General features: G+C 32.4%; 1 protein-coding gene across 1 annotated transcript in view; it reads right to left on the minus strand.

The window, feature by feature from the left end:
• The window catches only part of LOC105622932 (rho GTPase-activating protein 18), a 25937-nt gene extending 11618 nt beyond the window's left edge, over nucleotides 1-14319 (minus strand). Inside the window, exon 1 of the mRNA XM_012204340.1 lies at nucleotides 14178-14319. Within this exon, the coding sequence (XP_012059730.1) occupies nucleotides 14178-14319 (142 nt within the window). The remainder of the gene's footprint in view (nucleotides 1-14177) is intronic.
• Nucleotides 14320-14614: the final 295 nt, after the last annotated feature.

Below are 14614 nucleotides of genomic sequence, written 5' to 3' on the forward strand. Positions count from 1 at the left end.
TNTNTCACTTGTATGTATANAATATATAGGTTCTTAATATTNTATACTNATATATATTATTATATTNTATTNTAATATTATATATATATATATATATATATATATATATATATATATTAAGTTAGATGTAATGGGAAAAACGTCATGAACTTTTTCCCACACCTAATATAATTCGTGTTCTAATGTACACTAAGTACTGAAAATCTATAGTATACGTAACATGCACTATAGATTTGCAGGCGCGGCCCGTTTCACGCTCACAACGCTTAAAGAATCCTAAAGTCATTTGTATTACCGAACGCAATAATTTTTGTATAACAATTATTTTTTTCTTCGTATATAAATTTGAAAATAATTTTCCAGAATTAAAGCATATTAATATGTGTCTGTAAGATAAAGTTTATGTCGAGAACGAAAAAAATTGCTTAAATTGAGATCTTCTTTACCATTTCTTAGTCCAATATGACATTAGAATTCATCGTATAACAACACAGCTTGATATAAAAACTTTGCAATCTATACTTACAAAATTGTAGCACACAGACATGTAGTTCATATGAACAAACAACGTCAAATTCTTGGAATTAGACTTAGACACTATCGAATTTATTATACAAAAATTGAAACGTGCTGCGTGTATCATAGTTTGCGTGAGACGTTGGTGTAGTATATAAAGATATGTGCTGTAAAATAGCGATCTCTGATAACCTCGTCGGAGTTCGGATTTCACTTTAGAATCTATTTAAGAATTATTTTATCCCTTGTTTGTCAAATGTTAAACAAAGACAAATGATACTCATAAGCTTTGTGAGCATGAATCAAATCGCGGCGTCCACGGCCCAGTATTTTCAGATGGCAATATATCGGAATACTGTCATAAATCATAATCAATTTTATGAGAAACACACATTATATACAAATAGAAATAAGTATATAGATATTATTCGTCTAAAATCTATGTTAAATATTTCCTTTAAAAAACATGATTTAAACATTTGTTTTAAACACGTTTAAAATTTTATTTAAAACAGTATAGCATTTAAAAAATGTTTTAAACATAACAACTTTGACGAAAACTTGAAGACTGTAAAACAAGAATCAGATACATGTTTTGTACGTCATTTTCCCACCTCCTTAAATTTTAGATTTTAATTGTCAATTTAATATTATAATTGACTTTTGATGTCAATTCCACTCATACCGTTATCAACGTGATATGCACTGCGAGAAGGTTGCGCAATCGGATTTTGCATTTAATCCTAAAAAGAACTGATTCTAATTCATATTTCAAGATCTGTGATCATTTGTGTGTTCGTGATTAGAGGCAAAAATCGATGACTTTTTCCGAGCTCCTTTAATTTTTACATTATACAAGATGTCCTTAAATTCTCACAAAATTACTTTATCACAAACTTGTTACTTTATGCAAACAACTTTTTCCTTTAGTATAATTGCGTCCAATTAGTCTTTGCAGAAAAGCAGGTTAAAGTTCCCAGATAGCAAAATATTAGCAGATCAGAAAATGTTAGCAGAGTATTAATCACAACTGTCGCATTCTGCTCCTGTTCTGCCAAAAGAACCTGTTAACATTCTATGCAAACAGACTGACAGAAATCAAACAGAACTTGCTAACAGAATCTGATAGCAGATTGCGAGCAGAAACCGAGCAGAGTCTGCTGACATAATTTGACAGTAGATTGACAGTAGAAACCGAGTAAGTTCTATCATTTAAATCGATCTGATTTCTTATAAGAAATTTTGGATATTATATATTTATTTATAAATGGTGTCAAAATTGGAAACAATCAATACAAGTTTTATTGTTAAAATATTATTAATTAGCTTCACATTTCAAAATACACATGAGAAAGATATAAAATAATCAAAAAAACATTCGGAGAGTTAGAAAACACATTCCGAAAAAGCTTGGGAATCTCTAGGAGATTTGCCTATTCGATTTACATACGCCAATTCTTATAGGACTCCTGGATGTTTTCTTTTTACGAGAAGCAAGTCCATTATGATTGTAAATGAAAATAACAGATCTTACTCGGTTTCTGCTGCCAATCTGGCATCAGATTATGTCAGCAGGCTCTGCTCGGTTTCTGCTCGCAATTTACTGTTAGATTATGCAGCAAATACTGTTCGGTTTCTGTCATCAATTTGTTGGCATAGCATGTCAGCAGGCTTTGTCATATTTTTGACAACAGTTTGCTGACATTGTCTGATAATACAAACTCTGTGTAAAATTTGTTGCCTTTCTGCAATCAAAAATTGGTAGCAGACGCTGCTCAAAATCTATTTTTTCAGATTTGACTATCTGAGTTAATGAGCGCTCTTGTTAATGTGATGCTCACGGCATGCGCTCCTAATTCGCATACATAGATCTTGGCTAATATTCATAAATAATATACTTAAGATGCTAATGCAGCCCTGTTATAATTAGTTCACAACATAGTACATTTAAGACAATCTTAAATTAAAAAGAGTTTGCAGATTATTACCAAAGAATTTGCAAGTTATTGCCACGTCATGATCTAAAGCCAGTCTTACATAATAAAAATAAACTATAAGTTATACTAGCCTGTGGTCTTCTTTCATATTGTATTGTTAATAAAAAATAAAAATAAAAAATTAATATATTATAATAAATAATGCTTTTATTCTTTATCCTTTCATAAAAAAGAAATATTAAGTCGAATATACATTTCTTTTTTACTGATAGTGTAATCATCATGACATCACAATAGTATCAGCCATTACGAAATTACTTTAGTACTGCCAACAGCATCTTATTTCGGAACAGTATTACAATAGTCAGTATTACAATATTACAGTAGAATTATAATATATATAAATGCAGATGAACAAATGCATGTATCAAGATATCAATATACTTAATATAATAATATTAGAGGTTTTGAACAAAAGCAGTATCCATAATTTTTCCGAGGAATTGACCAGGTGTATAAGCTTAAATCCGCTGTTTACTCATAGGTGGCATTAGTGAGCGTATAAAGCTACCCTGGACACACAACACACTTTTTTTTATGTGTTTGACATCTGTCGACATTAACCAGTGCACATCATCAGCAATTTCATACAACAACATACATTTTTTCTTTCGTAATCATGTCTAATTGCTAAAAAAAAAAAAGCATATGCGGGAAGCTTTGCTTTTCTGTTTTTATTTGAAGAAATCGGTTGCCGAATCGCATCGAATGCTTGTGGAGGCTTGTGATGCCTATGGCGACAATGCTTTATCAACGTGCAGAGATTGGTTTCATCGGTTCAATGACGACAATTTTGACTTGAGTGACAAGAAGCGTGAAAATCGGCCCAGGAAGGTTGAGGTCAATTGCAGGCTCTTTTGAACGAGGACAATATCCAATCGCAAAAAATGCTTGCCGAGCAATTGGGTGTTTCTCAAGCAGCCATTTCCATGCGGCTACATGGGGAAGGTTCAAAAGATCGGAAAATGGATGCCGCATGAACTGAACGATAGGCAGATGGAGCGACGCCAAAACACATACCAAATTTTGCTTGCTAAACAAAAAAGAAAGTCGTTCCTGCATCGGATTGTGACAGGCAATGAAAAGTGGATCTATTTTTAGAATCCTAAACGCAAGAAATCTTGGGTTGATCCCGCCCAATCATTAACATCTTCCTCAAGATCGCTTCGGATGGAAGACGTTTGGTGGGATCAGGAGGGTGTCATGTACTACAAGCTGTTAAAACCTGGTGAAACTGTTAATACTCACTGCTATCATCAACAACTGATCAAATTGCACCGTGCTCTGCGTGAAAAAAGGTCGCATTATCAGAAAAGACATGACAAGCTGATTTTCCTCCACAACAACGCACTATCGCACACGTCAACAATGGTCCAAAACTACTTGGAGATACTCAACTGGGAAGTGCTACCCCATCCCGTTTACTCACCAGACCTGGCACCTTCTGACTATCACCTGTTTTCATCGATGAGCCACGCGCTCGCTGAGCGGCATTCGATTCTTTCGAAGACGTCCGAAAATGGCTTGATAAGTAGTTTGCCTCGAAAGATGAGGAATTTTTTTTGGCGTGGTATACACAAATTGCTCGAAAGATGGGAAAAATGTATAGTTAGTGAGGTACTTTGAATAAATTTGTTTTTGCTTCCTAGGAAAAAAAAAATGTGTTTTTCTGACTAAAAAACAGCGAATTTAAGCCTGGTATATACCTATTTGTTTCTAGATAATAACTACTTTTTGCATTTCTTTATCCTTTTTTATATTACACTGTAACTGCCATATCTCAAAAGCTGTAGTGGCAATATGGCTACCATTTATAATATCATTGCTGGAACTAGATGCTGTCGCAATACACATAATAATAACGGAATAATTTTTCAATACAAGCAGTGTACCATATATCAGAACATATAAAAATATTGTTATCTCTTTTCCGTAATGATTCCCTCGCTGCGCTTATTTCATGAGCGATTGTCCGGATGGGATTCGCTTCGCGTGGAAAGTCGGATGACCCTTGGCATGGGGGAGGGGGAGGGTAGAATTCACTTCACTTTGGAAAGTATTCCCTTAATCGGTCCATCCCATATCTCTCTCCCTGCCTAATTATCTATACTGACTTCATGTAAAGGTAAATAATTATTAATTTTGACTGTTAATAACTTTTTAACAAATGATGAGCAATTATTAAAATCTGTTAAAAGTCTCTTCATCAAGATTATGATCTCGATATTATACATTAAAGTTAAGGTTATCAGAGCTGACTTTTCTATTTTAAATAATTATCAAAAAAAGAAAAAAGAAAAGTAAAGATGAGAAAGGAAAAAAAAAGAAAAAAATTGTGATGAAAATGAAGCATAAGATTATATGGATAAAAATATACAGAGTAAGTTATCTTAAATGATATACTAAAATATCTCGAAAAATATAAAAGATATGAAAAAATGTTTAAACAAAAGTTGCTCAGTTACCAGGAGGAAAGAAAGTGATAACTTTAGTTGACTTAGAGAAAATATTCTTAAGATCAAGTTAAGATTATCTAAAATGGAAATCCTAATTTTTTATTTCATGCTTATATAGCTTATATAGACGTCAAGGCCTTTTCAAAACATTATAATAAACTATTTAATAACACTATAATAAAATATTTTGTCATATTCGACTCGATAGTTTGGACTCATCCTAACGTTACGCAAAACATTAGTATTCATATTAGTATTTTTGTATTATATTTTATTGTTAATTATTAAATAAGGTTTTCATCTTATTAATAATAAAAGAATTCATCGAAAGAAGATGACTGAAAAAAAAAGAAAAGGAAAAGGAAAGAATTCATCGAAAAGAATAATTTAAAAAGAAAGCAATAAGAAAGCAAAAGGAAGAAAACGAAAAGGAAAGAAGTATGAAAAATAGCATATAAGGTGTTCCAAAATAAAGGATCCCACACAATCCTTATGGAAAACAGGTCCCGGTGGATTTAACTGAAACTAATTTATAAATTAGATGATCCTGATAAAAAAAGTTGTCATTGCCCGATTCATTGCTCTAACTCGATTTATTGAGCCGTTTGAGTTCTAGAGATCATTGAATGTACGAAATAGACAACTGCCGTTGCTACCGTATAAGCAACTGTCAATCATTCCTCCCTTTCTTCACTTCATCATTCACATCATCATTCTTCCACCTATCTCCCACCGCTTTCCCACCACTCCCACTATTCTTTCACCTACTCCCTCCCCTCTCCACTCCATCCACTCATTTCTCCTTCTCCATGCATACATTCTCTCCCCTCCTTTTAAGGCAAGTGATGAATTCGTAAAACTTTTGCAGATCTGTACAATAAAATACGTAGCGTAACATAATAATAGCGATTAAGCTTTAACGCAAAGTAAACGTTTCCGTTTTGCGAGATATTTTTATTCTAGAAGATGTCAGGTTATGTCAACATCATTTAAATGATCAATGTTTCTTCTTGAGTTTCTTTCTTCAGGCATTGCTACCTGACTTGCGGTTCAATAATCTATTAAGGTATATATTATAAGTCATTAAAAGAAAAAAAATTCAAATATTCTTGCAAAAACTCCGAAATAAGAGATCAAAGAAGATTCGTTAATGAGAACAGTTTTATAGATATTGAGTTCCAATCCTTTTCTCCAGTGACAGCAATTCCTTAAACTATTTGATTATTACGATAGATTGCCTTTTTGAAACATCGATTTTATATCTAAGAAAGACTTGTTAATGTTCTTGCAAGATGCGACTTTCTACGATTTTTTTAAAGTTATCTTTGAGTATTCAAGCAGACAAGCAACGAGTTTAGCAGTTTCCATTGTCCAAAAATCTGTAATGCATTTTATTCCGATGAATCGGAATTTGGATGCAATCATAAGAAGAGATTATATCTAAAGACATATAAAGCGGTAGATTAGTCTCGTATATATGATGCTACTTTTCTTAATGATAAAGTATATCTTTACGACAATCCTATCCATCTTTGATCGACTTGCACCACTAACAACGTTGCAATAAACCTAGCGCACTTTAAATTATTCCTGCTATATATAAATTTATTCCTGCTATATAAACTTATTAACCTAAAAAGTCGCTCACTGCGTAAATTTCGGCATTGTCGTGATCCGTCTGATTGGAGTCATTATAAATCTCTGCGCAACCTGACTCGACGATTTATAAAGAAAAGCATTCTTTTTTCGCCTCCTTGTGCTTCACCAACTCGTCGCGGCATTTTTGGAGGAATCTATCTGATCTTGATGGACATCGCTCTTCTAATAATATCATTCCTGATCACCTTCGTAATTCTGATGAATTACTGAACAATTACTTCGTTGATTCTCTTTCGTCCTGTAACTCTTCGTCAACTGTATTGAATCATTTCCTTCAATCTAACTACGATGCGGTAAAGTCTTTTGTCTTTAATTTTATAATCCTTGCGTAATATATTGGCAAAAAGCTCACATCCTCCAGGTCATATGATATCTCTGCCATATGTTTATGCTATGCATACCTTTCTATCTCGATCCTACCTTTCATCTTAAACTGCTCTCTATCTACAGGCACCTTTTTTTTCCTATTAGAAACGCTCCATTGTCTTTGTCTTTGTTTTTGTATTATAATAATAATAATAACTATATAATAATAATAATAATAATAATAATAATAATAATAATAACTTTATTGCATTGCGTAAGCTTATGAATTAGATTTACAGTTTAAGTTACAGAATTAGGTTTAGTTAGTAATATATACAGAAGTGGTAACGATAAGAACAAGCAAATGGTAAAGCGACAGCAATATTATTGATGTATAGCCAGTTATAAAATTTGATTTACATCAATGTTAATTGTAATGAGATAAGATAAACTGAGCAGCAGAAGAACGAAAGGAAGAAAGAGAAGAGGAAGACCTAACATTAAGAGATAAGGTGTTATAGAATTTGGGCGCAGTGAAAGAAAGAGGCACGAAATTTGACTGACAATAAGCAGCGACCGGGAAGAGAGAGATTACTGTAATGTATGAGTCGCAAGTAATCAGAGTGAAATTCGTAATTGAAATGTAAAAGATCATGACGATGGAGTATTGGAGCGTAGAATTAAAACCATGCAACAGATGAATGATGAAACGCTGCTTAATATTTAGCCAGCCAGATCGTTTGAATATCGGAATGATGTGATCAAATTTACGACTACTATGCGTAAGCCGCAGACAGCAGTTTTGCACGCGTTGCATGCGATTTAAGAGTTGACTATTTAAGCTAAATATATAGACATCATCAATATCAATATAATCAAATAAGAATAAGTAATTGAGAGAAGTGAAGTTTTTGTGAGATGGTAAGAATATGATGAAGTGGATACAAAGATGAAGACATAAAATAAACTGTTCTACATTTAAGAGTGATATATTATTTAAACGTCGAAGAGGAATCAACACATAAACCAAGGATATGAACAACAGAGAGAGTATTGAGGGGAACAGAGTGAAAAGAAATATTGAAGGATTGAATACGAGATAGTAGTGCAGAGGAACTGATAGGTAGATATTAAGATTTAGCAAGATTTAGCGTCAGACTGTTGGATAGAGACCATTCAGCGATGAGCTCAATATTCATAGTTTAAAATAGCTGAAGTAGTGATTGCAGCGAAAGGAGAAAACGACTTCACAAGAAGAACATCATTTGCATATATGTATGCATTTAACGAAGAAGAATCTACAGCAAATATGCTGAAGAATAGAGGACCAAGAACAGAGCCCTGAGACATACAAGAAGACAAGGTGTGAGGAGAGGAAAAGGATTGTAAATTGTTTGAGCAATCGAAGAGGAAGGAACTGATAAATGACAAGACTCAGAAAGGCCGTAACATTTTAGCTTCTTTAGCATGGTTGACTCTGTCAAAAGCTTTGGAAAAGGGTAATTAATACCGAGATTGAGGCATAGTCAACAGAATGCAAAATTTGATGCACAGATTTGTTTGAAAATTTGATGTACAAGAGAGTAGTTGTAATGCTTCGCAACTTTTTGAAGCCAGTTTAGAAGGTTGGAATGACATTATTTTTGGAAAAAGATGAATTCAGCTATAGGAAGCATATGCGCTCGAGAAGCTTGGAGAGACAGGGAGGAAGAGAAGAGAGTGAGGTTGGGTAGCGAGACTTAGGAATAGGAATGACAGTGGAGCGAGGGTACCGAGGCTCGCCACTCAGTGCGATTGATTTGTGATCTGTGGATCCGAGTTTGATCCCGCGTATACGCGTTCGCCGTTCGGATTCGACGTTAAACTGTAGATCCCCTCGACAAATTCTAAGAAGTAAGAATGCAAACTACTACCAAATGTGAAAACATAAGTAAGCCTCTGGCTCCTCGAAAAGGCTCTAAAGCTAAATTGATATATATGGTACTATGATCCAATAATGAGGTCGGAAAAATAGGAGAATATATGGGAAATACAAATAAGTTTCCGCCATTTTTTATCAAAAATTAAATATTTATTGTGAAAGAACAGTACATAATGTTTTATTCAAAGTAATGGTCATCGCTAGCCACTACTTTTTGCCCATCTTTCTGTAGCATGTGGATACCGCGTCGGAAGAATGCTTCATCTTTTGAAGCTATCTAATCATCGATACAATTTTTGGTATCTTCATATGATGTGAAGTGTTGCTCAGATAGGCCATGCGTCATCGATCGGAACAAGTGGTAGTCAGAAGGAACAATGTCTGGAGAATACGGCGGGTGGGATAGAACTTCCCATTTGAGTGTTTCTAAGGTTTTGACCGGCGCCGCAACATGTGGTCGAGCATTATCATGCAGGAGAATAATTTTGTCATGCCTGGAATAGTAGTGGACGCGTTTTTCCTTGAGTGCTCGGCTCAATCTCAATTGTGTTCGGTAGAGAGCTCCAGTAATGATCTCGTTCGGTTTGAGCAACTCATAATACACGACACCAAGCTGATTCCACCAAATACACAACATGAGTTTTTTTCCATGAATATTCGGCTTGGCTGTCGATGTTGAAGCATGGCCAGGTGGTCCTCATGATTTCCTCTTCTTTATCGTAGTGGATCCATTTTTCATCACCAGTGACTATACGATGCAAAAAACCCTTTCGTTTATGCCTGGCAAACAGCATTTCACATGTGAAAAATCAGCGTTCAACGTTTCTCGGCTTCAGTTCATATGGAACCTAATTCCCTTGCTTTTGAATCATTCCCAATGATTTCAAACGATATGAAATTGTTTGTTGAGTCACTCCTAATGTAAGTGCAAGTTATTTTTGCGTTTAACACGAATCTTCATCCAATAATGCTTCTAATTCCGCGTCTTTGTACACTTTCGGCCTTCCGCTACGTTCTTTGTCTTCGACGTCAAATTCACCGTTCTTAAACTTTTGAAACCACTCACAACTTCTCTCATTTAAGGCAGCATCACCATATGCTTTTATAAGCAATCTATGAACCTCAGCTGCAGATTTCTTCAAATTAAAGAAGTAAATCAAAAGTTCCTGCAAATGACGCTTATTCGACTTAAAACGACGCTTACTCGACATTTTCGTACAAAAAAAAAATATGATGCTGATATAAAATCGCTAATATTTCAAGGTTATGGTGTTGCCGGATGTCCAATCTTACGATATGTCGTTTTACATCAAACAATTTTAATTATAGTTTATTAGTGGCGCCGTTTTTTGCAAACGGCGGAAACTTATTTGTACTCCCATTATATTGTAACTGATTTCGCCAACAAATTATACAATCTCGTACCACATATTCTCGTGTAATTGTGTACATTAACGGTACTTATAGCTACATTCCTAGCAATTTTCGTACTCTCCGACAATCATTTGGTATTCATAAGAGGCAACATTTACTCAAATCTATGCTGATTGTTACACCTGGCTATATATTCGATATTTAAGATTCTTCTTTTTCAAACAATCAAGACAATAACGCTGCGATCCTCTAAAATGAATTTTATAAGAATGTTGAGAGAATACGAGAATGTTTCCAAGGAGATCCTAATGATAGTAGATAAAAAGATATCGGGATGCTACAGAGATATTACTCGTCTTGGAATTCGATGGAAAATTCAGCCAGCACTTCTAAAACTAAGACAAAGTCAACTCCCTACAAATCTATCTTTAATAATAATCAATAGGTATCGTTCTTGTGTTCAAATGGAAGAAAGTAAATGAAGTGAAAGTTATTCAAGCATTTGTGGAAGTTGAATATTTAAACACTTAGAGATGGGTACGCTTGAATGCTCAATATATAAGTAACTACCGACTTAGAGTATCAGAGTAAAATCATTGTCAAATTATGATCACAGAAAAGCGACGAAGTTGTGCCTATGGTCACAGAACATATATTAGGTGTAGTAAAAAGAAATACATTATTTTTCCATTCAATTTCATGCAAAAATAATGGATTTCTTTTTACTACACCTAATATAAATGCAAATATATAGGATGGGCCATTGTAATCTTTCCATACTGATAACTCGAAAAGGGTGTATTTAGGGAAAAATGTTTCAGACAAAAAAAAGTTTTATGACTTCGAGGAGGATATAAAATATTATGATTTGACCTTGGGTGGCATTATTAGGACAAGGTCACTTTGAGTTTTTTAAATAAAATCCTCATGCATATTTTTATAACTTACCTCGAGAGCTTTTCAAAACATTATAATCAATAGATAAATCAATTGATAGAAAGAAACTACATAATTGTTTATTTAAAAAATTATATTTTTGCATATGTATTTTTTTTAAAGCAACTATGTGTTTCCTTTCCACCAATTGAATCATCTATAACATCAATATATTATTTCATATCTCTAAAAATAGCGGAAATATTCTAAATGGACTGCCCCATCTTGTATATATAATGAAATTAAATAAATGGCGCGTATTCTTGTATTCTAGTTATTATAACATAAAAAAAGATAAATTTGTTATATCATGCATTTTGTAATATATTAATAGGATATCGCAATGAGATATCGCTTGATGACTGCATTATCCATATATATAATCCTAATAATCTACCAGAAGACCGATGAAGAATTGAATATCCTCCGTGAATATCCGCACCTGATTTCTTAACTTATGGATCTTCTCAATATCATCTTTCGTTCTTGCTACATAGCTCAGTCAGTAGATATCAATACTAAAAGATCAGAACGTAAATTTATATAAATACTACATAAAAACTATTAAATCAATCTATTTTTGTGATAGAATTGTTTAGTAAACAGTATTACTAAACTCGTATGCATCTAATAAATAATAAAGTAAATTTGAGTCAAAGTTAAAAAATAAATTTAATGGCTGTGTTCAGCAAAGAAAACTAATTAGTTAGGATTTAGTAATTCTTTAATATGACTGATTCTTGCTTTTAGGTCTCCGCTAAATCTAAATGTAGGAATCAATTATATTAAAAAATTACTAAACGCTAACTGATTAGTTTTCTCTGTTGAACACAGCCAATGTACACAGAAAAATCATTTTTGCTGAAAAATCTAAAAATTTGTTTAAATATTAGATCTAAAAATAATTCTGTTGAATCATCAATATAATTATGTAGAATGACATAAAATAAATGTCAAAATTTTTTGCAATATTCAAGTCATCGTATTTGAATTCCAACATAATTATTTTGACAGTTCAACAAAATTATTTTCAGATCTGCATCTAGCTAAATTTTTAGATACTATATTTAGTTCTTCGTCAGCGAACATCTAGACACTCACTTCCTTGACAGCAAATACCATAGACTATAGCTTTCGAAACATGTTATTACATGTTATTACAGCTACATTATTAATATTATTAAATAGGAAATTATAATAAAAAATTAATTCTCAATATTACAAATCTTATTGATTTAATTTATCCACGCAATGAATTAATAATTATCGACCTAATATTGATAAATTTATTATTGATTAATTATTCTGCGAATTATTCGTTTCATTGACTATTGATATACAATGCTAAGAAACCATAGATAAATCTGCAAATGAGAATCGCAATAAACGTGCCATCTACTGTCGAAAAAATGAAAAGGAGATTTTTTGAGGCGATGACGTATCATTAAAATTTGATATTTCGCATGATTTCGCATCACGATATTTGCATTCGTAAGACATAAAATAAATACTTATTATATAATTCGAACTTAAACTGTCGATTGAACTTATATTCAGAAGTCGATCGGTCCAACCTTTATTAAAATAATCTCGGATGTTCGCAACTTGCTGACTTGGGGCAGTCTCGCGCTGCGCGTCCATTTGGCGTGAGACAACTACCGTGTCTCTTGATTTTATGCAATTATGTATATAATAATTATGTATATAATTATTAACATTTTAAAAGTTAATATTTAATTTTGAGCAAGTCCTTTATATTTCTTATTGTAAAAAAATAAAGAGAAAATTAGTTTTTAAATATTTTAGCTCGAATATTGTATCTTATTTTTAATCGCTCTTACAAAATAAATCAATCTTAAGAGTTATGCACTCAGTAAACAACTTAATATCGATTCTGAACGACGAAACTTTATTGGAGAAGTGTTCTTGGCAAAGATATTCTTGGTAAGTTACCGTTTCTTTTCGAGAGAAGATACGAGAAAAGATATGACAATTTTTGGTTCTCTACCAGGAATCCTAAACCCAGGATTTCTCTAGCATATCAGACTAGTGCGCTGTCTGCTCTGCTGTGCTCGCTTTCATGCGTAGTATACTATTTAATTATTATATGTTACAATATTTAGAATAATAAAACTCAGCTCGCAAATCATATTATTATTTGTCATATATTTGTCTTTATTTTTAGGTGGCGCTTTATGGAATTAGATAATTCTTTTATCTATTTATTACTTAAAGAATGAAAACAATATTTATTTTGTAAATTTCTCCTATTTAACAATGCGTAATAAGGTTAAAAGTCAATACTCACAGTTGATTCTTATTATTTAAAACTATCTTAAGTACAGTCTTAAGACGTTGTAAACTAATCATGATAGAGCTGCATTAGAATCTTAAGATATTACTTATGATTATTAATATAATTATTATTTAATTAAAGACTAGGTACACAATAGTACGCGTCTGAACGCCGCAGAAATAAGAGTATTTATTCATTTACAATTTTAATTTGCTATTCTGTAAAAATAACTTGACAAACAGTTTTAAAATGCGTTTTGTCCAAAATTTATAAATTATTTTAGAAAATGAGAAAGAAAGACCACAAGGAAAAATCATCTTTACAGAAAATAACAATTTGCCAATCAGTAAGATGTAAAATATTAAACAAAATTGCTAAACAATTTCTAATAATGTTAAACAAATTTTGTTTGTATCTAGTTAAATAACATAACATACTTCAAATGTCTAGATTTTTTTCAGTATATATAAATTGATTTGAAAAAAATGCTTTTGAACATTTCAAAGTAGCTTATAATATGTATCTTTTATTATTGAACACTATGTCATCTTTAACGCAAAAAAACGCATTTTCAAAGTCTACTCTTCACTTGCCAGACACACACAATTTTATTAAAGGAAAAAGTTGTTTGTTTTAGCATAAAGTATCATGTCTAGTACTTCGTATACAAGAACTTAAGGACACCATATATGTAGCTTAAATTATCTAGTACATACCATCATAACTTCGGGAGCTACATTCTTCATCTAAATAATCATCCAACATTTTTGTTTCTTCTATCATTTTCTGATATTCTTCCCAGTATTCGAGTAAGTGGCTATCACTTCCTATGTAGGTGGCACCATGTCCTCTATCCATGTTTCCGTTTTCTTTTGTATCCTTTGGGTATGTATAATCACCAAATAAAGAGTCTTTGGAAACATTTAGAAATGCTTTAAATAATGTGCTCTTATTCCAAAAGATATCTTATCTAAAAAGATATTAATCATGTCATAAGTTTTACTTAAATGTTATGGTATGCAATTGCTTCAATTATGTCTTTCTTATTGTTAGCTTAAACTCAAATAATTCAAAGAGATAACATCAGTATCTTTGCTTGATATAGAAAAGTATAAGAATGTCTATTATCCCTAATATATAAGAATCTCTATTA

Source organism: Atta cephalotes (assembly GCF_000143395.1).
Source record: "Atta cephalotes unplaced genomic scaffold scaffold00050, whole genome shotgun sequence".
Classification (NCBI taxonomy): Eukaryota; Metazoa; Arthropoda; class Insecta; order Hymenoptera; family Formicidae; genus Atta; species Atta cephalotes.